Genomic DNA, 27,154 nt, shown 5'->3' with positions numbered 1-27,154 from the left:
GCTACATTTCTATCAAATTGTAATGTATATTTCATTACAAGTAAATATTGTAGCGTCGTCCTTTAGGAAACTCAATGTCATATAATTTTTAACATCGATATGTATAATGATGGGGTACGCTCTATTTTTATTTCAATAACAAAAGTTTTTTCCTAGAGCGCGAATATTTTATATTTGTAAAACTGTTTTGTAGAGTGCGAATTATTTTTTTGGTGTGTGTGAAACTGTTTTGCAGAGCGCTTTTTAATGTTTGTACAAATGTTCATTGATGCAGAAATCCTATTAAAATAGGCAAACACCTCTGAAGAATAAAGAGCATTCAGACATGTTTAGTAGTAAATAAAATTAATACAGACGATTTTAATATTGTATATGAATATAGCTGTCACACGCATAGCAGTGTAATTATTACATTGGTAGTCGGTAGATTTATTCTGTAGAATATTAAATGACAAATAGACAGTTTCGGTAATGTTATACTAGTTATAAAGTTGTTGAAGGAGAGGTTCAGGTGGGGGGTTTGGGTTTTGATGTTGTTTGGGGGGGGGAGGAGGAGTGCGGAGGGTTGTTATACGAGGATTGTTTCCTTTTATCTGACCTTTTTCTTCTTGTTTTTGGGGGTTTTGTTTTTTGTTTTGTTTTTGTTTTTGTTTGTTGTTGTTTTGTTGTTGTTGTTTTTGTTGTTTTTTTTTGGGGGGGGGGGTGTTTGACTTTTTCTTTTGATTTTTCTTCAATGGCAAGGACATGATGTGTTTTTTAGGAATCAATGTCGCCGTCCCCTGACTCTTCTTCGAGGATGACTGTTCACGCGACCACCCTGAAACTGAAGAGGAAATGCGGCCGGCCGAGGAATCCCATCCCTAGACACAAACGAGAGTCGCACATCAGCGCCGAGTACCGAAGACGAGACAAAATACAGGCACTCTACCATATTGTGTGACACTCACCTTCCCAGTACCCAGTCCTGTCTTCCACACCCCTCTAGCCTCAACCTGTGGGTCGCCTCTGACTCCTCCTTCTTAGCCCCCTCTCATTCTGACTTCAGGTCCTCCTCTGATCTTGTCTTCTCACTTTACTGTTAGCCGTCTCTTTGGCACATAACAGGCGCGTGTACAGGAAAGTATGCAGGGGCGTGGTCTAGACTTTGGCGAGCAATATTTTTAGAGGGATTGGGGGTTTAAGTTAAGTTCTCCGATAAATATATATTTTTAAAAAAGAAAGAAAAATAGTTTTTGGCCAAGGAGGGTTCGATCCCCGAACTCTCCCCACCCCCACCTCCTGCATACGCGCCTGTATAATCTATAAGATATTCCTACACTTTTCACTTGTGTTGAGTATTCTCTTACTGAAAACAACAACAACAAAAGCTCATTTGTTATGACTGCGGCCTATAACACCCTGTAGCCGTTCACGATCGGCGAACCTTTTCATTAATAGTGTAAAGACTGACTTGACCCTGGGTTGAGCTGCTGGATATGTGGAGGAAAAGAAGTAGATTTAACGAGACCTCAGTACGTGTTTCTAACTTAAGTTATTTGACACTGTGTCTAGATGGTTAGAGAGGAAACCCGCTGCCGTCACATAATCTACTAATACACTTGTAGAAAAGGAATTTCTAATATTCATACCCACATAATTTACTTATACAAAGTAAGAGTATTTCTAGGTTTCATTCCCATAGACAGGATATCACATACCACGGTCTTTGATATATCATATATGAGTCGTGGGTGTCTAGTTGGACTGGGGAAACAGTATGTGTACAAAAGATTTCTAAATAGTTAATTACTGAGATTTGTCACTGTCTTCTCAACATGCGTCTACAGTTAATAAACAAATGTACGGAAAATCACTGCAGGCGAACCTACAACGTCTTTTCTTTGAAAGCATGCTTCCAAAGTTTCAGATTAACATCACTTTTCCAGGAAATGCAATTATCTGAAGAATCAAGAAGTTTCCTATTTACTTATTTGTTTATTTAATTAATTAATTAATTACTTAATTAATTACTTTATTTATTTCTTTATTTATTTACTTATTTATTTTCTGTGGTCGGGTTTTGTTTTGTTGGGATTTTTTTTCTTTTTAAAATTTTTGTATTGTTATTTTTGTTTTGTTGATTTTGTTTTGCAATTTTATATGTACGTCTTCCAGACAAAACTACAAAAACCATGATTTATCTTAACATTCTCAATGTTCATTTTCGGATAGTGTTTCATGTTTTTATGAAATCAGTTCTTTGGTTTAATATATATTATTAAAATTGATTTGGACTGAACCAATTGAACAGTTCAATAAAAGTAAAGTGTCAAACTAGTTATAATATTTAGTTAATTCAGTTCAGTTACCGTAGTTTACCACTAATAGAACAGTAAGGAACGTGCGCCAGAAGTCATAAGTCCTGGTGTGTGTGTGTGGGGGGGGGGGGGGGGGGGGGGGAGGTGGGAAAGAGAGAGAGAGAGAGAGAGAGAGAGAGAGAGAGAGATAGAGAGAGAGAGAAGGTTGATGGAATCGTGCGCACCCAGATGAATTTAGTGTCTGGAGGGTCACAGTTTGGCTAAGGCTGGTGTGAAATTGTATGATTAACACTGTATCATTGTATCAAAATTGTATCATTGATTATAAAGAGAGCTCGTATGTGAAGACTTCCAGCGCCTACTACGGATATTAACACAAATACATCATCATTATCATCGCCACAATAATAGTAATAATAATAATAATAATAATAATAATAATAATCATCATCATCATCGTCAGTATAGTCGTTGTCGTCGTTGGCATCTCCATCATCATCATCATCATCATCATCATCCATAATCACACTCGTAATATGCGTGTATTAGGGAACTGTTGAAACGATTCCCATTCACAAGTGAATAGCTGATATGACCTACTAAATATCTGGCAAAACCTGAATCAGGTTCAGTAAAAACGCAACAGTGCCAAATAAGGTTGTACAATGTACGCAGAAAATGTGAACGAAACTCGATGTACGTCGGGTGGTAAACTTTTCAATCATGTGATGCAAACTGTGGATGTTACTGTATAATAGTTTACAAGCAGACGACATTTTTGTTAACTGAGCGATTTACTAAAGATACGAAACTGCTGACATTGAAACATCACTCGCGAGTGGACCTAGTGATTTTTGTGAAACCAAGTTATTTTTTTTAGACAATGTGTTGAACGAAAATTTCACAGGAAAGTTTAAATGAAAGGTCAGCCATTCATATATTCGGGTCAAATTGGTCAGTTATGAATTATGTGAAAGACGAGTCTCTTTCATAACTAATCTCCGCCTCTATTGCCGCGCATGACTGCGCGTGCTCAATACCAGCAGGTCAAACGGAACGCTTCGACAAGGCACGAATTATACATTGACGCTCCAAAAGAAAAAAGCACACAATTGAAGTGCCTTTGGCGTGTGGATGTCCTGTACGAAATAATACACCCGAAGCTCATCAAGTGGGGCAATTCCTAATCAAGTAATAGAATAATCGTTTTCTACCATATTTTAGGTTTTGTTTTAATTGTTTAAATTTGCAAATATACAATCATATCAGTCTAATCTATTAAGTTAATTATAATACAGTAATTATAGTTTTGCGTTCTTCTTTCTTTTTTGGGTCCTCTTGGTCTCTTTGTTGCGAATCTATCAAAATTCTTTTGATTTTTTTGCAAGCAGTTTGATTAAATACTACTGATTGTATAATAACAAAATAATTTGATTTGAATTTTTTTTTTTTGGGGGGGGGGAGGGGGCTGTCCTATTTCAACATTTTTGCTAGAATACAATCAGTGTAAAATAGATATAATTCTTAATAATATGCATGACCTTAAAATATAAACAGCAATATTTAATATGAAGTAACAGATGTTCACTGAAAGAAAAAAAGAGAGAAAAACAAATGTTTGACGTTAAATTTTGTAGTATAAAGTTGTCTCATCCGTTTAATATAAATGTAAATGTTGGAAGATTATAAAATACAGCTTGTTATATTTTTGTCAATGAGTTTATGCAGTGGATAAAATATTTACGTTTTTCTGTCTTGACTTTGAAAGTGATTTTTTGACAGACGCCAAGGTCAAACCAATGACAAATTATGTTAAGAAGATACGCGCGTCATGTGATCATTTTTGTTATATTTTTGTCAATGAGTTTATGCTGTGGATAAAATATTTACGTTTTTCTGTCTTCACTTTGGAAGTGATTTCTTCACAGACGCCAAGGTCAAACCAATGACAAATTATGTTAAGAAGATACGCGCGTCATGTGATCGTTTTTTTTACTGCTGACTGACCTACGTCACACCAACACGACACCAGATTATTCTGTATATTTGTATCGCAAAGACTAACACATATGCTTATTCGTGCATGATAATGTTATACTCTGCTTAACACACAACTGTAAATCTTTCATAATTTTAACTGTAAAATAATACGAATTTTCAGATACACATTTTAATACAAAACCAGGGCCGTACATAGTAGAAAATAATTTGTAGTGAGGGACAGTAAAAATCGAATCAAGAAACGATCTATAGACAAAAACGTGCGCTTTTATATAAAAAGGGCCACTTCTTGATATCTGTTTGGGAATTGGAAGGGGCCAACTGCTATCCTGCCGGTCTTAAAAAGTTACAGACAAAAGACACATATTTTCAGACGTCTGAGACAGATAGAGAGAAAGACGCATGCATATACATACACACACCATGGCTACCTCAACTATGACGACAACGATAACAGCAAAACCAACAAAACAAACCGTAAGGGGCCATCGAGATCCCCTTAGAAGGACATTTTCCGTTCTCTACCACTGTGAGACATTTTTATAACTTAAACTATCACGTTACTGCGATATTCGTGGTTGGAATTATACGTTACATACCCGTTGCGTTTGTCATCTGGAAAACTGTTTTCAGTAGAAAAACATTCAACAGACTCAGTCATTTGGAACACCTTGACTGATAGCTCAAGTTATATAGGCAGACACGAGACTGAGACACAATAAAGGGCGCGTATCGAATGGCATGATTTACACGTACGTTGATCCGGACAGATAACTGCTTTTCGGTTTGAAATATCTACGTATACAATAGGTAACCGAAACTTCAAGGCTTTAAATTTGATGATTTCTTTCAAAACACCATCGCCCGTAGATCCATCTGCCCTCGAAGCTTGGCTGTCGTATTTTAAATTTTGCGTTTTTTCAAGATTAAACGTTAAGGACTGAATATATACCACATGGCCACCATCGAACGTCTGTTTAAGGTGATTGTAAGGTTCAAACGCAGACAGAATACGCACACCTGTGTGACTGTGACGAACCACCTGCGTTTGTTGTGAAGTAATAAATATACAGGGCTGTTTCACGTCACTAAGAGATGTATACCCTTTAATATATCGAACAATCACTATGTATATATATATATATATATATATATATATATATATATATATGTATTGGAAACATAAGATGACTAGATAATTTTTTGAGACGGAACTACTTTTGTACGAGTTACGATCAGCCAAGGAATGCTGTATTGTTCAAAGTTACTTGTTATTTTATTTCCAGTTGTGGTGGTTTTGATTTTTAAAAACCGTTTTGAAGAAAGTTTTTGTTTGGTGTATAGATATTGTAGGTGACGAAGCATTCAACACGCATGGAATCTACTACTCTGGAAAACGGTAAATTTGTGAAACAAAACGGGTTAATTTGGTTAATTTTTCATATTTTGTAGGATTGCTAAATAAATAAAATAACTAGTTACTGCCTTAAAATATCCGCTGTATCCTGTTCGGCAGATCCTCGCGGCATTCGCCATTCTAACTTTCACATGATAAAGCCAATATCTTAAGATAGAAACCAGTTATTCTCTATTCAATAAGACGAGATATATTTGTCTATATTATTATTATTAATATATAATTGGTCAAATTGCAACATTTTAATAGATTTATTAAATCAGGGACGTAACTAGTGGGGGTAATTTTTATGCAGTCTTACTCCACATTTGGGGTCATGGTTCAGGGACTATTAAGGCAAGAGAGTTCCCTTCATTTTAAAAGCAACTATATAGCTACAGTTGTGGTCTTGGACGTCATAAAATCGTGCTTTAAGCTATCAAAACTTGGAGGGTGGGGGAGGCTTCTAATTCGTTCAAAGAATAAACTGAGGATTCCTAATTGTTGTTCATGCATGTATGTATAGTTTATATCGTTTAAAATAGCCATGTATTGATGTTTCATGCATGAATGTTTTGTTTATGGATAGTGTTAAAGCGCTTCCTACCATTATCAGATATTGTAAATATGTATTTATTATAATTTGTTGTTTTTATTATAAAGCTTATAAGTTGTATAACTTAAAGCAATAAAGAACTTGAACTTGAACCTCCATACTGTCCCACTGTAGAAAATAGTGTTCATTCCGCAGAAAACGTTACCTACGGCCCTGGAAAAGTGATGATAATATATTATTAACATATATCTTATTATGGGGGTGGGGGAGGTGCCAAGAAACAAAAGAAAAAAGTTTAGAATAATATGTTTCTTATATAATCTGGAACTACGAATGGGAAAATTAACATACATGTGTATATGTATGGATCATCATAAACATCATCATCATTATCATCATCATCATCACCATTATCATCATCATCATCATCATCATCATCATTATTGGTATTATTATTATTGGTATTATTATTATTATTTAAAAAAAATTATTATTATTAGTAGTATTCAATAGTGCAACTAGTTTTCATTCAGAACTGCTGAAATTAGTACTCTAGAACTGGTAATATGAATTTTATATATATATATATATATATATATATATATATATATATATATATATATATATATGTAGTAATATGAATTATATATGTCAGTGTTACAGTGTTGGTACAATCATGCTGAAATAGCAACAACAAACTTTGTTTGATAAGGTTATGGACATTACCATATTTATTTTTAGGATAATAAAGACATTTTTTTAAATAATAAAAAATCAAAATGAACGAAAGAAGGACATAAAAAAGAGAGAAAGTAAGAAAGAACAAAAGAAAGAAGAAAGAAAGAAACATATCATTATAGATACCTTGATATGACAAGCTACATTATACACGTGTATGTGAATTCATGTATATATGTTTTAATATTTTTCAGATAAAAATCCGAAACGAAATGAGCCGTGTAGACTCTTCCCTACTCTCGAGTTCATTTGCAACCATATACCCTCTTTTAAGTACAAGTAATATTTAAAATCGCTCAACTGTATTGACGCATTTTAAGAGTCTTTGTTTTCAGCGACTTTTTGTCTGTGTATCCGACTGTCTGTCAGACTAGCTCTATACCCATGCCTTGGTGCATCCATCAATATGTCTGTCTGTCTGATATATATATATATATATTCGTACACAGTCAAACTTGTGTTAAGCGGCTACCAATTGAGTATTCAAAAGTGACCGCTTAAGACAAGTGACCGGTGAATACAGGTAATTTAATAGTCCTTTAAAAGGTTTATGAACGTATGCAAAAAGCAACTTAACAAAACGTCTTTCGCCCATTTACCTGGGTTCTTCACAAATGTTATTATGTAAATCGACCTGAAGAGCTCAGGTTAATGGGTGAAAGGCCTGTTATACTTTAAAATAATATCTTTTACATACGTGGATATATATATGTATATACATATGTGCGTGCGTGCGTGCGTGCGTGCGTGTGTGTCTTTGTGTGTGTGTGTGTGTGTGTGTGTGTGTGTGTGTGTGTGACAGTATGTATGTGTTTTTATGCATGTGTTTGCATGTATATGTGTGAGCATAAGTGTACGTTTGTACCTGGTGGCATATGTTTGTGCGTGTGTCTATTAGTGTGTGTATCGGGGATGAATCGTGTTATTTCCGTTGACTGTAAGACGAGTAGTGTATGTTGAACGAATGGCTAGCCATAGCGTGGTTAGAGGGTGTAATTATCAAAATAACAATGCTTCATAATTTAAAACAAAACAAAAACACCTCAAATACATAAGTTAACATAATGCTCCCAAAATGCCCCCATAACATTTACATATCACTGAGCTCCCTTTATTTGTGTTGCAGTAGAAACCACGAGTGACTTGCAGTCAGTGGGTCCTTCAGAGATTTCAACTTGAAAGAATTAAAAATAGTTGCATTATATGATCCTTAAAACCCATTATTAATTTCAATAGTCAATAAAATATAAGCAAACTATTAGGAAATGCTAATATGCAAGTCTCCCAACAGTCATCCGATTTGTACAAACTAAATCTGAAAAGCAAAGTGGTATCATAATCAAATTCCTATCTCTGCACAAGGCAAAGTATAAAGGACATTTTGACAAGGTCGTGACATCTCCAGTGTATGATTGCCGGGCGCCTCGTCTATAGACCAGTGCTGTTTTAATGTGTAGGACCTAGTTAAACAGGACAAGCATGTAAAGCGGACGGACAGATGCATGAATGGATTTGTGTTTCAGTATTGATTTCAGACTTTCAGTCAATGATGTTTGAAGCCTGTTCCATGAAAAGAGCACCAGAGATGAAATTAATTGAAAATATTGTCTTCTTTCAACTGATCGCCGATGTTAGTTTTGTTTTTGACAGACAATTATTGTAGTGGCTTGAATGTTGTCATTTGGATTTGGGAATTTACAAATCTAGTGGTGACCATTACGGGAGCTTCAAGGGTTCAGAATTGCAATAGCTACTGCGCAGTATCACCGGAAATGGAAATCATGGGATGACGTCATTTATGTCAATTGTCAAGTTAAGAGCCCCAGGGTGAAATGACGCAAAATATTTATTCTATGTCAATTCTTATCCGCTTTCTTGTTTGGTAGCCAATCCGGCTAGTTAAAATGGCATTTCAGGATTGTTCACAAAATTCTTAAAGTTGAATTTTATTCAGATGGTGGCCATCATGAATGACCTTCAAAACTGTTGACGTGCATGCATGTGTTTTGTTTGACATAGAACGCACAGAGCTAACATGAAAATAGATAATAATGTTGTTGATCATTTTCATCCGAACCATTCATCGAATGTGATGTTTTAAAAATTCTTTTTTATTATTGTTTTGATAATACCCAGGTTCTACAATTGCTTTTCGGGTCATTTGGTCATAGAACAATGATGTTGTAGTTAATATAAAGGTGCATATGTACAAATGCGGAATAAAACATACCCTTAAAGGTTGACCCTAGGTTTATTTAATTCATAAAGAATCCTTGCTGCTTTACGGTAGGTGTAATAGTGGGTTTCTTCTCTCATTACCTAGGCAACGTGTCACAATAAACATGCATGCTACGCACTAACCAATAGTAGTTAAAAACGATGTTGAGGTATCGCTCAACGAAATATGATTGTCATTTATAGATTATTGGCAGACTGCAAGTGTAAATCCGGGTCTGAGTTCAGTGAGACAAGGCAAGAAAACGTTCGCACGTATGTTCGTGGGTTTTCATGAGTGTTTTGTTTTTGGGGTGCATGCTGTGGGTGTTTTTGGTATTGTTTTTCATTTGTTTGGTGTTTCTGTTTGTTTGGGTTTTTTAAAGTTTATTTTATTTTATTTTGTTGTTTTGGGGGATGGTGGGTGTGTATGTTGGGGTATATTTTTGCTTTGTTTTATTGTTTTATTGTTGTTGTTGTTATTGTTTTATGGGGGTGAGTTGACTGTCCTTTAGCGGAGAATATGTTAGCAGTGCGGGTGTGTTTCCCTTTCAGTGCCCCACGATTGATATTTGAAAGGCCGTGGTATGTCTATGGTAAAGTGCATATAGAAGATCCCATACGATATCACATGCTGCTAATGAAAAATGTAGCGGGTTTTCTCTGAAAACTACATGTCACAATTATTATATATGTTTCACATCCAGCAGCCGATGGTGAATTAACGCGTGTTCTAGTTGTCGTTAAATAAAACAAACTGTAACTTTTGCTCGCTGTCAGTACACACTAGAGTGCTGTAGAAACCCCCTTCGTGCCTTGCTCTGTACAGTGCAGTTCCCGATACACTGGTCTCAGAGATTCCCTGTTCGTGCCTTGCTGTGTGCACTGCAGTTCCCGATACACTGGTCTGAGAGATTCCCTGTTCGTGCCTTGCTGTGTGCACTGCAGTTCCCGATACACTGGTCTGAGAGATTCCCTGTTCGTGCCTTGCTATGTACAGTGTAGTTCCCAAGACACTGACCAGAGAGATTCCCCGTCCGTGCCTTGCTGTGTACAGTGCAGTTCCCGAGACACTGGTCAGAGAGATGCCCCGTTCGTGCCTTGATGTGTGCAATGTAGTTCCCGAGACACTGGCCAGAGATGCCCTGTTCGTACCTTGCTGTGTACAGTGCAGTTCACGAGACACTGGTCAAAGAGATTCCCCTTTCGTGCCTTGCTGTGTACAGTGCAGTTCACGAGACACTGGCCAGAGAGATGCCCTGTTCGTGCCTTGCTGTGTACAGTGCAGTTCACGAGACACTGGCCAGAGAGATGCCCTGTTCGTACCTTGCTGTGTGCAGTTAAGTTTACGAGACACTGGCCAGAGAGATGCCCTGTTCGTACCTTGCTGTGTGCAGTGCAGTTCACGAGACACTGGCCAGAGAGATGCCCTGTTCGTGCCTTGCTGTGTACAGTGCAGTTGCCGAGACACTGGCCACAGAGATGCCCTGTTCGTGCCTTGCTGTGTACAGTGCAGTTCCCGAGACACTGGCCAGAGAGATGCCCTGTTCGTACCTTGCTGTGTGCAGTGCAGTTCCCGAGACACTGGCCAGAGATGCCCTGTTCGTGCCTTGCTGTGTACAGTGCAGTTCCCGAGACACTGGCCAGGGAGATGCCCTGTTCGTACCTTGCTGTGTGCAGTGCAGTTCACGGGACACTGGCCAGAGATGCCCTGTTCGTACCTTGCTGTGTACAGTGCAGTTCACGAGACACTGGCCAGATAGATGCCCTGTTCGTGTCTTGCTGTGTGCAGTGCAGTTCACGAGACACTGGCCAGAGATGCCCTGTTCGTACCTTCCTGTGTACAGTGCAGTTCACGGGACACTGGCCAGAAATGCCCTGTTCGTACCTTGCTGTGTGCAGTGAAGTTAACGAGACACTGGCCAGAGAGATGCCCTGTTCGTACCTTGCTGTGTACAGTGAAGTTCACGAGACACTGGCCAGAGATGCCCTGTTCGTACCTTGCTGTGTGCAGTGAAGTTCACCAGACACTGGCCAGAGAGATGCCCTGTTCGTACCTTGCTGTGTGCAGTGCAGTTCACGAGACACTGGCCAGAGATGCCCTGTTCGTGCCTTGCTGTGTGCAGTGCAGTTCACGAGACACTGGCCACAGAGATGCCCTGTTCGTGCCTTGCTGTGTACAGTGCAGTTCCCGAGACACTGGCCAGAGAGATGCCCTGTTCGTACCTTGCTGTGTGCAGTGCAGTTCCCGAGACACTGGTCAAAGAGATTCCCCTTTCGTGCCTTGCTGTGTACAGTGCAGTTCACGAGACACTGGCCAGAGAGATGCCCTGTTCGTGCCTTGCTGTGTACAGTGCAGTTGCCGAGACACTGGCCACAGAGATGCCCTGTTCGTGCCTTGCTGTGTACAGTGCAGTTCCCGAGACACTGGCCAGAGAGATGCCCTGTTCGTACCTTGCTGTGTGCAGTGCAGTTCCCGAGACACTGGCCAGAGATGCCCTGTTCGTGCCTTGCTGTGTACAGTGCAGTTCCCGAGACAACGGCCAGGGAGATGCCCTGTTCGTACCTTGCTGTGTGCAGTGCAGTTCACGGGACACTGGCCAGAGATGCCCTGTTCGTACCTTGCTGTGTACAGTGCAGTTCACGAGACACTGGCCAGATAGATGCCCTGTTCGTGTCTTGCTGTGTGCAGTGCAGTTCACGAGACACTGGCCAGAGATGCCCTGTTCGTACCTTCCTGTGTACAGTGCAGTTCACGGGACACTGGCCAGAAATGCCCTGTTCGTACCTTGCTGTGTGCAGTGAAGTTAACGAGACACTGGCCAGAGAGATGCCCTGTTCGTACCTTGCTGTGTACAGTGAAGTTCACGAGACACTGGCCAGAGATGCCCTGTTCGTACCTTGCTGTGTGCAGTGAAGTTCACCAGACACTGGCCAGATAGATGCCCTGTTCGTACCTTGCTGTGTGCAGTGCAGTTCACGAGACACTGGCCAGAGATGCCCTGTTCGTGCCTTGCTGTGTGCAGTGCAGTTCACGAGACACTGGCCAGAGATGCCCTGTTCGTACCTTGCTGTGTACAGTGCAGTTCACGAGACACTGACCAGAGAGATTCCCCGTCTGTGCCTTGCTGTGTACAGTGCAGTTCCCGAGACACTTGCCAGAGATGCCCTGTTCGTACCTTGCTGTGTACAGTGCAGTTCACGAGACACTGGCCAGAGAGATGCCATGTTCGTACCTTGCTGTGTGCAGTGAGTTCACGAGATACTGGCCAGAGAGATGCCCTGTTCGTACCTTGTTGTGTGCAGTGCAGTTCACGAGACACTGGCCAGAGAGATGCCCTGTTCGTGCCTTGCTGTGTACAGTGCAGTTCACGAGACACTGGCCAGAGAGATGCCCTGTTCGTGTCTTGTTGTGTGCAGTGCAGTTCACGAAACACTGATCTGAGAGATTCCCCGTCCGTGTCTTGCTGTGTGCAGTGAGGTTCACGGGACACTGGCCAGAGATGCCCTGTTCGTACCTTGCTGTGTACAGTGAAGTTTCAGATACACTGGCCAGAGAGATGCCCTGTTCGTACCTTGCTGTGTGCAGTGAAGTTTACGAGACACTGGCCAGAGAGATGCCCTGTTCGTACCTTGCTGTGTGCAGTGAAGTTCACGAGACACTGGCCAGAGATGCCCTGTTCGTACCTTGCTGTGTGCAGTGAAGTTCACGAGACACTGGCCAGAGAGATGCCCTGTTCGTACCTTGCTGTGTACAGTGAAGTTTCAGAGACACTGGCCAGAGAGATGCCCTGTTCGTGTCTTGCTGTGTGCAATGCAGTTCACGAAACACTGATCTGAGAGATTCCCCGTCCGTGTCTTGCTGTGTGCAGTGAAGTTCCCGAGACACTGGTCTGAGTCGTTTGATGGGTTAACTGACAAATGTATTCCCTAAGACCCATTGCATTATTGCTTGCTGCAGCTGCTGCTTTATGTCAATTACTTCGAAAGCTTTGGTATGTGCTGTTCTGGCTACTGGAAAGTTCATGCACACATATATCTGGAACACGTGTTTGACACCAATAAATAGGAACTGATAAAATAGTGGAAGCGGGGTGTAGCTCAGTGGTAGAGCGCTCGCCTGAGGTGCGATGGGTTACCGGATCGATCGCCTTTGGTGGACTCTGGTTTTTCCATGTCCAAGGTCATCCTATGGGAATGTGAATATAAAGACCCCTTGTAGCGCGAATGTCGTGGCAGAGGACTATCTCTCTCTCTCTCTCTCTCTCTCTCTCTCTCTCTCTCTCTCTCTCTCTCTCTCCCCCCCCCCCCCCCCCCCTCCAGCTGTCAAACCATCTATATATTAGTAACCAGAAACCGTTTGTTTAAAATGTGCTGAGGTGTCGTTAAATAAATATTCCTTTCAAATAAAATAATGTGCTGAATTGTTCGTAAAAATACTCCTCTCGAAAAATAAATAATAAATAAATAATAATAATAATAATAATAAGTAAATAAATAAATAAATAAAAGAATGAAAAAACAAATGAAAAAAAAATGAAAAAAAAACCCTACGTTTTTTCTATTCTACACTGCATTGTAGATGTGACTACATAGTTTTTTCATATACATGAGCGCCCTGTATATTACTTGGGTCACCCACCTCCACCCGTTAACCACCACCATGAAAAAGAGAATAACTAAAGAAAAACATTTGCATTACAGATTTGTGACAGACTGTGATAACTGACTTAGATTATAATCTAGTGTTATGATCTCGGTCGTTAACCTTCGCGTCATTGAGAGTAACATCCCGCCAAACATCACAGAAACATTCCTTGACAAATTACACAAAATGTCCTCCAACTAAATATCCAGATACAAAGATAAAGACCATGTAAATAGTAATACTATGAACGGTCGAAACAAGAATGGATAATTTGACTTAAAATGACTTGACTTGAAACTTTCTAACATGCCCCTATGCCACTAAGGTTTCAGGCATGTCCATCTCAGGTCCGGTCTCTGGATAGCCAGGGACTTGACCCAGGACAGAATAAGACTTAAAATGACCTGGCCCTGAACGTAGGATTTTTTGTGGGGGTTTGTCTGGGGGTGAAACTTATCTTCAGTTTAGTAGGCAGTCGGCCATTAGTTCTACCCGTCCCCTAACACCTGCACTGGATATGAGACCAGCCATCAACCAGGCAGTCGGCCATTAGTTCTACCCGTCCCTTAACACCTGCACTGGATATGAGACCAGCCATCAACCAGGCAGTCGGCCATTGGTTCTACCCGTCCCCTAACACCTGCACTGGATATGAGACCAGCCATCAACCAGGCAGTCGGCCATTGGTTCTACCCGTCCCTTAACACCTGCATTGAATATGAGACCAGCCATCAACCAGGCAGTCGGCCATTAGTTCTACCCGTCCCTTAACACCTGCACTGGATATGAGACCAGCCATCAACCAGGCAGTCGGCCATTAGTTCTACCCGTCCCCTAACACCTGCACTGCATATGAGACCAGCCTTTGTGGCTTTATTGTGTGTCTCATAGAACCATCTCTATTAAAAGCTTTTATATATATATATATATATATATATATATATATATATATATATATATATATATATATATATATACTCTTCAAAAAAAGAAACGCAAAAGGGTACAAATGGGTTATAACTCCGATTTTATGTTTCCTACCGGTTCATGCTTTGTGAATATAAGGTCATTGCATGTCCCAAACACATTCCCACGGTTACATTCGATAAAACGCAGCTACTGTACAATAAAGTTCCAAAATGTGAATATTCGCAAAAACGCAGCCACGTGCAAACCATGTCACCACTGCACGTGCGTTGTCTGCACGTGCAACATGAACACCGACATTATAAAAGTGCAGGGTGTTCGCTTGCCTGGCCTCTGTATCTGGCCGACAGTTGACAATCCAGGACATGCCAAGTCTCAGTGAACCGCAGAGAAACAATGCCATCGGCCGACTAGACGCAGGCGAATCCAGAACGGCCGTTGCCAGGGCATTCCATGTGTCCCCAAGCACCATCTCCAGCCTGTGGGACCGTTACCAGCAACATGGATCAACACGTGACCTCCCTAGATCCGGTCGACCACGGGTCACTACCCCCGGGCAGGACCGCTACATCCGGGTACGCCACCTTCGGGAACGATTGACTACTGCCACCTCCACAGCCGCAGCAATACCAGGTTTGCGCAGGATATCCGACCAGACCGTACGGAACCGCCTACGTGAGGTAGGAATTCGTGCCAGACGTCCAGTTCGAGGTGTCATCTTAACACCACAACACCGTCGACTCCGACTGCAGTGGTGCCAGATTCATCGACAATGGCCTCAACTGCGATGGAGACAGGTGTGGTTCAGTGACGAGTCCCGATTTCTGCTCCGACGTCATGATGGAAGATGTCGCGTGTATAGGCGTCGTGGTGAACGTTATGCGGCAAACTGCGTGCAGGAAGTGGACAGATTCGGCGGGGGTAGTGTCATGGTGTGGGCAGCCATCTCACACACTGGCAGAACTGACCTGGTCCACGTGCAGGGCAACCTGAATGCACGGGGCTACATTGACCAGATCCTCCGGCCACACATCGTTCCAGTTATGGCCAACGCCAACGCAGTGTTCCAACGTGACAACGCCAGGCCTCACACAGCACGTCTCACAACGGCTTTCCTACAGAACAACAACATTAATGTCCTTCCTTGACCATCGACATCACCGGATTTGAACCCAATTGAGAATCTATGGGACGAGTTGGACCGACGCCTCCGACAGCGACAACCACAGCCCCAGACCCTGCCCGAGCTGGCAGCAGCCTTGCAGGCCGAGTGGGCCACCATCCCCCGGGACGTCATCCGTACTCTGGTTGCTTCAATGGGCAGGCGGTGCCAGGCAGTTGTCAACACACGCGGAGGCCACACCCGGTATTGACTCCAGATGACCTTGACCTTGGTGGTGTGTCCTATCACTTACTCACAATGGACTAGAGTGAATTGTGAACAATCCTGCAACATTTGGTAATTATCGGACTCCCCATTCAATAATTAAATCAATTCTCCAAATGTTACGACAATGTGTTTTTGCGTTTCTTCTTTTGAAGAGTATATATATATATATATAAAACTTGATTTTCGTGCTGCTGTCCAATTATTGTTCAAACGTCTCGTCCATGGGGCACACATCAGCCATCTTATCTTACAGTCCGGACTCGATCCACTCAGCGATCGTAGCGCTAGGATCACCTTAAGTGCATAAAGGTTAATGGTTAGTTGGTGGTGGTTAGTGACAAAGACGTCGTTGTAGTTTTACGCCTTGGCATTGAGTCGTTAAACCTCACTTGTGTGAGAGTTAGTAATGGGGTGCTAGCTGCAGTAAACACTATAGAAGAAAACCCACATCTATGATACACGTCCTGAATCGGCCAAATGTGCCCATACAACTAACGCGGTTTTTCTGTTTTGAAGGCTTAGGAATGTTTGAAATGTATTTTACTTCACGTAGACCTAGCAGGTGTGTATTTTAAGCGAAATAAAGAATTTGATATACACTTTATTCGTTACAAGCATGGTCACAACTCACGTAATATTGATAGGAGATACTGAGTAATAGTTTTAAATGACATGCGATTGGGTTCTGACTTTGTTTTTGTTATACTGTTTGTTTGTTGATATTGTTTTTTTGCCAACGAGGATATATATTTGATTTCGTTACACACCTGACTGAAGCTGAAGGGCTACAGGTGTGTGTGCTGGGAATTATGGGGGGGGGGGGGGGGGCTAGACCGGCGAGCGAATCCCATCACCATGAGCACCGCAGGCGCGAATCCATTCAATAATCTAGGGTATTTTATGATATTGACCTTTTTGGCACGGTGGAAGCAAGTGAACATTGGAGGGGGCCCGATTGACTGAAACCAATGGCGCGAAACGCTCAAGTTTCTACGAGGTTCGGGCATGTACACTGAATATATCGGTTGATTAAAAAAACATGTCCCACTATTTGAAGTTAAATAGAGGAAAAATTATGAAATGGCAAACTGAAATTTTGTACAATAACAGTTTGTTCATTTTGATACTTGGCTTACTTTTTAAATGGTGCGTGATGTCACAATATGCTATACCATTGAAAACCTACTTAACATCGACTGTACTAAAACGATGGTCAACTGGTTCACCATTTTATCTTCCCTCGGCCCATAGTCTTTTGTTACAAGGATGAAATACACTTTATTTTTGGAGTGTTATATGTGCCAAGCATTTCTAAAATTTCCTTTTTAACTTTTCTACCGGACTTTAACTTGTGCGGACGCCAGCTGGTGACTTTCTCGGAAAGACGTTCCCATTTAATATATTCATAGGGTTGCATTCAAGGGACATCAACGATTCTATAACAAAAACGTATTACGACAAAATGCACTGCAAGCATATTCATATATTTAAAAAGATATCGTTTCGAGCAGGAATGGGTGTTCCACTCTGACCCTTTCTGCACTATCCCGGTTGTACGGGAAACCGCTGGTGACGTCACCACTGCTGCATATCATCCAGGAGTTTGCCGAACACAGCCGGGGGCGGCTGAGACGTGTCAACGACTTTCGTTTCTTTATCAAGTCTTCTGTGTGGTGGTTACTGCGCACATCCATACACAAAAGTACAAGACTTTAGTAGCAACTGAAATAGTTTTATCACTGGTTACACTTGAATAATTCACAACCAGACACGTGTGCGCAACCAAACTTAAAAGTACAGTTGCTTTCTTTCATTCATTCATTCATCCATATTCATTCAATCATCCATTCATTCATCTGTTAGTTGTTTCATTTATTTATTCATTTATTCTTCTTCTTCTTCTTCAATTTCTTCTCCTCTCTCTCCTCTTTTTCTTTCTTTTTGTTTTCTTCTTTAATTTCCTCTCCATTCCTCTTCCTTTTTATTATTTTCTTCTTCAATTTTGCTCCTCATCTTTCTTGTTTTTCTTTTCTTGTTTTTCTTCAATTTCTTCTCCTCCCTTCCTTCGCCTCCTCTTCTTTCTTTCTTTTTCGTTTCTTCTTCAGTTTCTTCTCTCTTCTTTCTTTCTTTTTCTTTTCTTGTCCCTCATTTTCTTCTTAAACCCATCCTCCTTTTTTCTTCCTTTTTTTTTTTTAGTCTTCTTCTTTTCTCCCCCCCCCCCCCCCCCCCCCCCCCCCCCAACACACTTCTTCTTGTTCTTCGTATCCGTCCAATACATGTCAGTGAATTACGGAATACAGTAGATGCCCCTTTTTTCGGTACCAAAATCCTACATCTGCCCCTAATTTTGTACACGATTTCAGTGCTTAAGAAGAGGCGGGATGTAGCGCAGTGATGTGCGGTCGGTCTAGGATCGATCCCCGTCGGTGAGCCCATTTGGCTATATCTCGTTCCAGCCAGTGCACCACAACTGGTATATCAAATGTCGTGGTATGTGCTATCCTGTCTGTGGGATGGTGCATATAAAATATCCCTTGCAACTAATGGAAAAATGTAGCGGGTTTCCTCTCTAAGACTAAATGTCAATTATAAACTATTTGACATCCAATGCCCGATGATTAATAAACCCATGTGCTCTAGTGGTATCGTTAAAGAAAACAAACTTTAACTTTAATGCTTAGGTATGCATACACTGCATGTATAGCCAGTTTGTGTACGTAAATAATGTATAATCCGCATCACCATAGTATAACGTCATTCAATATTCATATCTAGTTTTAATAAACTCACAATCTCACCTGACCATATAACATCATTCACTGATGCAGAATACAAACACAACCACAGTTTTAATAAAATCATGCGTTACTCCTGTCGACATCTTTGTAACAAAGTAACGCAAACTGCTGAAATATCTGTCCGCTTCTTGGTTTGAAAATGAAGAATAATGCACTTTTGAAATTGACGTGCATGTAGATAGCGGATTGGCAGTTGTTAGTGTGTGTGTGTATATATATATACATATATATATTTCAGTTATAATCTTCATAGCGAATTTTATGGCACCGAACCGTAGAAAGTGGTGTTCTTTGTGGGCGGGTATCGAGTGAAGTCGACGAGCGACATTCCACAGTAATCCCCCAAGTTCAGGCCCCGCCCTCCGACCATACCTAGTTGAGGAGAGAAAACGAATATGTGTATAACGATACTTCAACGCATTTTAAACTACGGATAGTCACAAAGGAAAGGATTGTTTTTTTCATCGATACAAAAACACGAACTACGGCTATACACATGGTTTAAGCAATATTTCATTACCGCCACATTTGCGGTTTTGGGATCAGCCAACAGGCATACGCCTATATTAAGGCCTGTGTGTCTAGCACGGCAGTGTGCACATTGGAAGGTATAAGAGAGGAAACCCACTGACGCCACATGAGTTACTGCTACCGAATAGCATCAAGCTTTTAAGGGATCTTTTATATGCATGCCGCTGTTTTGGAGAAAAAGAAAATGAAAAACCTATTCACCTGAAGGCGATCGATCCTATGAACGACGGCACACGGGGCGATGTCTCTCCACCCTGATCCACCTGACCTGTTTAGGAGAGAACATTCGGTGACCTACTGCACATCCTTGAATCATCGCCCGTCAGTCGGGAGTGCGGCGAGGTGCTTTTGTTAGGCAAATTACAGGCTACATTAACTACAAAAGTGTTCCTTGTTCAGAATGCAATCTCCATATAAATATGCACTGAAGTGGTGGCTATTAAACGCCCACCTGTATACACATCATATATAGTTGCATGCGTGTTGGGGTAGTACAACAAGGTGCATAATAAACTATAATACTACAGGCAACGTCAGTCAGACGTAAGCAAATGTGCATTAGAGGAATTGATGGAACACGCTTTGAGTTTCTATGGAAGTTCGAGGACATGGCATCCCGGATATTTTAAAAGCTAGATGTTTTAAAATGCAACTCCATGCATCTCAAAAGTAAAATTCATTATTACAAGTGCATTTTTTATGATGTATACCACATCTGCTAACATTTGTATACGCTGAATATATTAACACCACAGTCATGTACCTAATTACTGATGAAAAGAAATAGTTACTTAGAATGAACAATTGTATGATCCAATCAAATAATTTGTTACAGTTACAATCGCAAATATCATGAATATTAAGAACTAACAATCGATCACAACGTATTATTTTCAAGTTACTATGTCGGACTTTGCATTAAACTGGTTTGACTATCTTGGTAGCATAACTAAGTTTTAAACGTCCAAAAACGTTTCAGGTCCAGATCAAGGGGATCCCATAAGCCACGTAAAATTAACAAAATTAATTATAACTCACCTAAAAATAGCATACACCAAGGTGAAACCAGCATTTACCCAAAACCACAATATACCTAAAACCATCGATTAGCCCATATAAAACCAGCATTTACCTAAACCCGCAGTATGCGGTCTGTCTTGTGTGCTAGTTTTGATTTAGTCAACTAGTCTGTGAGTGGCAGTCTTCTATGGGCAGTGCAGGAAGGATGTATTTTTCAGTAAAGGATATCCGAGGAAGTGGCTGTCCTCTTACAGACGAGATACTAGACATTCATGGAATCAATCACTATTTTGCCAAATGTCCATTCCACTCTGTATTGTGCAGAGATAGTTTTCATTATGGATAACAGTTTTGTCGTTCATATATACCTAGAATCATATTGCCCCTCCCAGCACATACAAATACATTATGTATGTATGTGTTTTTGTATGTATGTATGTATATATGTATATGTGTATGCATGTATGCATGTATGTATTTATATATGTATGTATGTATGTATGTATGTATGTATGTATGTATGTATGTATGTATGTATATATGCACGCACATGTGTATAGACGTATTTATGTATATATGAATGTGTGTTGTTGTCATGTTTATAATTGTTTTATTCCTTTCATTTAGAATGGATTCCAAATACTGAAAAATATAGTTCCGCAAAATGGAGAAGCCCATGTTATACGAGACAGCAAGGCGGAGATTCTGTTTAAAGGTAAATTTACATGTAGTTGACATGTGTGTTGTTGCGCCGTTGGCTGTATACTGTCGATATATAATTCCGAGCACAAAACATTCAGGCTGCCTTGACATATTGTTTCCAGCTATTAGACTACATGATTTGTTAAGTGTTCACGCTCCCTGTCTGTGGCATATGTCCCACAATAGACGTGCTTCAACCTTCAGTGGATTAAGCACGAGTATACTGTTGACGTAGCGTGAGTGCAAAGGTCAGTTAGTCCATGAGGCAGACAGAAAATGACAGCAAAGTGATGAACGCATTCTAAAAGGATTTACGTCGGTCTGATATCGCTTTTACATTGTTGGCTTATCAAAGCTACCCGCCATTGATCAACTACTAGAAATCTGAAAAACGGTCATAATTTACTTCCAGAATGACTACATAGGATTACGATGCCGCATCTGCTGATGTGGTTGGTCGTATTTTAGATTGTCACCACCACCACCAAAAGAAAAGAAACAAAAGAAAGAAAGAAAAAAAACATGCCCTGTGAATGTTTTGATATAAAATAGTGAAAGACCACTGAAGGGTCACCCTTAATAAAAGTAAACGACGATTACAAAAATGCTTTTTTGTTCTTTATAAATATGACTTTGGTATTAGGAACTACACACACTACAATTCTGGTTTGCCTGCACAGAATGGTATGCCTATTTACCCACACTCCTCACTGGGTGAAAGTAAAACATAACAATGAACAACTAAACTTTATGTTTTACTTTATTTACACACATGTACTACTAGTAATTAGCAAATTTGCTCATAACATTAACTATTTGTAACATCTATAACATTTGAAACAATATGTAATAAAATTCTTAAAATAGCTGTTCATCATTTTATTTTTTCGCCGTCATATCTAGCCGTAGGGGCGTTTAATATTAAGAAATGCCATTATTATACAGTATAGAGTATTTTTGTTATGCATAGATTTAATTTGTATTTTAATGTTCATTCATAATTCATGCAGCGGTTGATCATAGCAAAAGGCTCCAAGCTGAATACAAGGAACAAAAGATGATGATTAGTGAACTGCAGGCAGAAATGAAGAGTTTAAAACTGGAAATAGAGTAAGTATCATTATACGTGTTATTCATATATCGCACTGTTTAAAACTGGAAATAGAGTAAGTATCATTATACGTTTTATTCATATATCTCACTGTTTGAAACTGGAAATAGAGCAAGTATCATTATACGTTTTATTCATACATCTCACTGTTTGAAACTGGAAATAGAGTAAGTATCATTATACATTTTATGCGTGCATCCCACTGTTTAAAACTGGAAATAGAGTAGATATCATTATACATTTTATGGATACATCTCACTGTTTAAAACTTGAAATAGAGTAAGTATCATTATACATTTTATGGATGCATCTCACTGTTTAAAACTTGAAATAGAGTAAGTATCATTATACATTTTATCTATACATCTCACTGTTTAAAACTTGAAATAGAGTAAGTATCATTATACATTTTATGGATACATCTCACTGTTTAAAACTTGAAATAGAGTAAGTATCATTATACATTTTATGGATGCATCTCACTGTTTAAAACTTGAAATAGAGTAAGTATCATTATACATTTTATCTATACATCTCACTGTTTAAAACTTGAAATAGAGTAAGTATTATTATACATTTTATCTATACATCCCACTGTTTAAAACCTGAAATAGAGTAAGTATCATTATACATTTTATGCGTGCATCCCACTGTTTAAAACTGGAAATAGAGTAAGTATCATTATACATTTTACATTTTATGCGTGCGTCCCACTGTTTAAAACTGGAAATAGAGTAAGTATCATTATACATTTTACATTTTATGCGTGCATCCCACTGTTTAAAACTTGAAATAGAGTAAGTATCATTATACATTTTATTATTGACGATACCGAAAAACACTCCGGTAATAACACACACACACACACACACACACACACACACACACACACACACACACATACATAGATATAGAAGTTCATACTTTATTTTGAATTATTTTTGGTTCATAAACAATAAACCTCAAAAAGACAATTTGCCCATATAAAATGACGTCATCAGATATGACTCCATGACGAATTTTTACGTTCATCCAGAAATGAACTAACTCCCGTTGCTACGTCTAGATCAATGGGATAACATTTTGTTGTAATGAATGTAACGGAAATTTAATTATTTAAATTTGAATCATACTTGCTAATAATAACACTAAAACTTCATACTTTATTTTGAATTATTTTTGGTCCATAAATAATAAAGCTCAACATGACAATTCTAGCCCATATAAAATGATGTCATCCGACATGACGTTCTCTGACGACGTAATTTCTACGTTCATATGGGCCTATTATCTATTATATATATAGTAAATCTAATTACAACTAACAGACGGTGTTACCAACAGGTCACAGAAGAACCTCGCCCCAGATGAGAGTGTTTCAGAGAAGAAACAAGCAACAATGGAGGAACGTTTACAAGAATACATTCAAGAGCGTACAAAGAAAAATTGGAGGTTTAAGATTGTATCCTTCCGCTGTTCTTTCAGATTCTACCTAGGTAGTGTGGGGTGGGGGGTGGGGTGGGGGGAGGGGTAGGGGTGTGGGTGGACAGGGCCATCTTCACCCTCGATAATACAAACACGTGTGCTTTTAAATTTAAAAGTGACCGTCTCGTAAAGTTGAAGGCCCACCTATATATCACTGGCGTGAGTCTTTTTACTTTTCACCACTGCTCTTGTGATTATTTTAAGCAAAGTATGACCCTGAGTGACACTCTTGTTTAACTTTCTATATACTAGACAACAGACGTGCGAGATACAAACTAACACTAAAAGGTGTTGTTTCAGACCATGATGTGAATTAGACAGAAATACCTCGAAATGGTGCAATGTTTGTCATTTAAAGTTAAAAGAAATGAGTGTCTTTTACTTAATATAAGTTACACTAAGAGAATTAGTACAGGCCATTTGTATTTAAGCCTATTCGCATTTTGTGGTTTGTTTATTTATTTTTTGTTGTTTATTGTATTTTGGTGGTGGTAGTGGTGGGGGTAATGTTGTTCTTCGTTCAGTATAGTATAGTGTTTTCTTTAATGTACATAATATTATAGATAATCAAACATAGATTGTACGATTGGTTGTATCTTTTACGTTCTATTACAAATCAAAACATATGTGTTGTATCTGTAAACTGCTTATATATAAATTTACTTTAGTAATATTAATGATCACAGACATGGGTCGTATCTATGTCTCCCACTTCGGCCCTGATTTGTGTATTTGCTTTAGTATTATTAATAATCAAACAGAGGGGTTCTATCATTAACGTGTCCCAATACAGACTTCGTTTGTGTATTTGCTTTATTACTATTAATAATAAAACAGACGAGTGTTATCTGTAAACTCGTGTGTATAAATGTGCTTGGTTTGTATATTTGCTTTAGTACTAACAATGATCAAATGGACGTATTTTATCTTTAGACTGCTCCCAATACGACCCTGGTTTGTGTATTTGTATCTTTAACATTCTCCCAGTTCAGTTTTTTCATCCGACCGTTGTTCGAGTCTTACAACAGCTGCGTGTCGCAGGCTTCTCTTCAGAGTTTTATATCGTCCGTCGTGGACTGGGCGTCCAGGAAACTCACACTCACAGCACTGAGAAATGGTAACTGAAACAATCTATTGATGTTTCTTCAGAATTAGTCCGTGGGTTAGGGTAATGGGGTGTGGGGGAGAGGGGGGGGGGGGGGGGAGAGACAGACAGAGAGAGCCAGAAATTGGTTTTCTAATATGTCTAATGAGTTTGTTGTAAATGTTAGAATGCAAAATATTGATTTCATGCTTTTATTTTATTGTGAATAATAATACAATGTCATAACATGGCTAGGTTTTGTTTAATGTTTTACGTCGATTAAATGAAATACTTATTTTATCTGTGATGCAATATTAATTGCATGCTGAAATTTGGACGACTTATTTTATGAGCATGGGTCTTCGAATAAGATTAATTAATGTTAAGAATATGAATTAGTGTTACACAAACTTACTGTAATCCACTTCTATGTTGACCATAACCTTAATGACTGTACCCTCCCCAACCGTGTTGTATTGCAGTGGTATTTGGCTGTCTTCTATCGACGTGTAACGAATCCTCCATGATGGGCTACTCGTCCACTGTACCCGAAGAAGCCTTCATCCAGACAAGCTCTACTCTGGACATTCTCTACCCTGGAGACACCTCAACCATGTCGAACACTCCGACTGATGACTTCAGAATCGATCTGGACCAAGACAAGGACTCAACGCTTATACCTGACGCAAATCAGGACTCGACACCTATACCTGACGCAAATCAGGACCTGACTCTCAGTTGTGTGGTTCCAGAAGAGCCGCTGTTTGGTTCCTTGGCTGGAATAGATGGTTTGTTAGAATCTGACGACACTAAGGACATGTCCTTAAACAGTCTTGAGTTCAAGGACTTGGCGTTTGGTTCACTTCTCAGCGAGGATTTCACACTCGGGTCGTCCTCCTGCATGGATCTCAGTGACTTGTCGCTCAGTCCTCTGGTGGACAAAGACTTTAACCTCGGCACCTTCGTACTCGGTGAACCCATATACACACCTCTTTAACAAAGAACAAGCAAATACATTCTCTTTGACTTAAGAATTGTTAGACATAAATTCACCCTCTCACGAATGCTCAAACACTCGCACACATCCTCATTTGAAGCGTTGTCACACAAACACACACAGATACAGAGAGAGAGAGAGAGAGAGAGAGAGAGAGAGAGAGAGAGAGAGAGAGAGAGAGAGAGAGAGAGAGAGAGAGAGAGAGAGAGAGAGAGAGAGAGAGAGAGAGAGCGGGGGGGGGGGACGACAGACAGAAATTGGTTTTCTAATACGTCTAACGAGTGTTGTAAATGTTAGAACGCTGGACGCTTGTATACATACACCCTATTGTGGCATGGACACATATACACACACACACACATCGCACCTACACACACTAAAGAATGATCACACACTCGCACAAATACAGTTTTTGAGACACCACTTACACAAAAACCTCTTATACCTCAACACAAGGTGGTCTGAGAAAACATGTCGGTTACTCACCGTTTGAGTCGAAAGTCCGCCAATAATCGGCAAACGCATAAATGCTTGTTATTAAATTTTAAAGCTACCCCAACTCCCAACATGCAGTACACAGAGGCTAAAAACAGAACTGTGTTCAATTGGTTTGACTTTGCTGTCCTACCATTCATCCTGCATCACAAAGGAGATTTAACCTCGATACAAGCTGACAATAACTTGTTGAGAAATGTAAATAATAAATCAATTAATAAAACAAAAAACACACCTTTAGGTGCGTTGGTGTGGCTTTAAACCTTAATATGGTTTTATAAATAGTTTTTACATTATTCATCATAGAACTTCATACCAATTCTTCATTTCATTTTGATGCAAATGTTCTGTAATGAGTTCTAATGATGACAATAAATAGGAATATTTAAGAGACAGTATTATCCTAGCACAGGACGCACAATCATAGGAACATCAGTGAAGCTTATTGGCAACTCACCTCGTCACTGCAAGTTTACTGTGTTGTACATACATATACATAAGTATTATATTTAGAGTTTTATGTATTTCAAGAGCTTACAATATATTAATAAATGCTGTTTAATAGTTAATGTGTTTGTTGTACATGTAGGTGGTTATTGAAGGAAGGAAATCTTTTATTCAAGGGCACACTCAACACATTTTATTTATGGTTATATGGTGTCAGACATATGGGTAAGGACCACACAAATATTGAGAGAGGTAACCCACTGACTTCACTTCATGGGCTACTCTACAGGGCTCCGTTCCAAGAAGCGATCACGTAA

At 39.7% G+C, this 27,154-nt stretch overlaps 1 protein-coding gene across 1 annotated transcript in view; it reads left to right on the top strand.

Moving 5' to 3' along the window:
- The window catches only part of LOC121372485 (carbohydrate-responsive element-binding protein-like), a 27,290-nt gene extending 336 nt beyond the window's left edge, over nucleotides 1–26,954 (top strand). The window contains exons 2-7 of the mRNA XM_041498823.1: nucleotides 761–919; nucleotides 21,144–21,231; nucleotides 22,229–22,328; nucleotides 23,674–23,791; nucleotides 24,802–24,931; nucleotides 25,381–26,954. Coding sequence (XP_041354757.1) covers nucleotides 767–919; nucleotides 21,144–21,231; nucleotides 22,229–22,328; nucleotides 23,674–23,791; nucleotides 24,802–24,931; nucleotides 25,381–25,895 — 1,104 coding nt within the window. The 5' untranslated portion in view covers nucleotides 761–766 and the 3' untranslated portion in view covers nucleotides 25,896–26,954. The remainder of the gene's footprint in view (nucleotides 1–760; nucleotides 920–21,143; nucleotides 21,232–22,228; nucleotides 22,329–23,673; nucleotides 23,792–24,801; nucleotides 24,932–25,380) is intronic.
- Nucleotides 26,955–27,154: the final 200 nt, after the last annotated feature.

The sequence above is a fragment of the Gigantopelta aegis genome, chromosome 4, assembly GCF_016097555.1.
Source record: "Gigantopelta aegis isolate Gae_Host chromosome 4, Gae_host_genome, whole genome shotgun sequence".
Taxonomy (NCBI): Eukaryota; Metazoa; Mollusca; class Gastropoda; order Neomphalida; family Peltospiridae; genus Gigantopelta; species Gigantopelta aegis.
The sequence above is the reverse complement of the archived record's forward strand: the minus strand, read 5'-3'. Positions and strand labels throughout refer to the sequence as shown.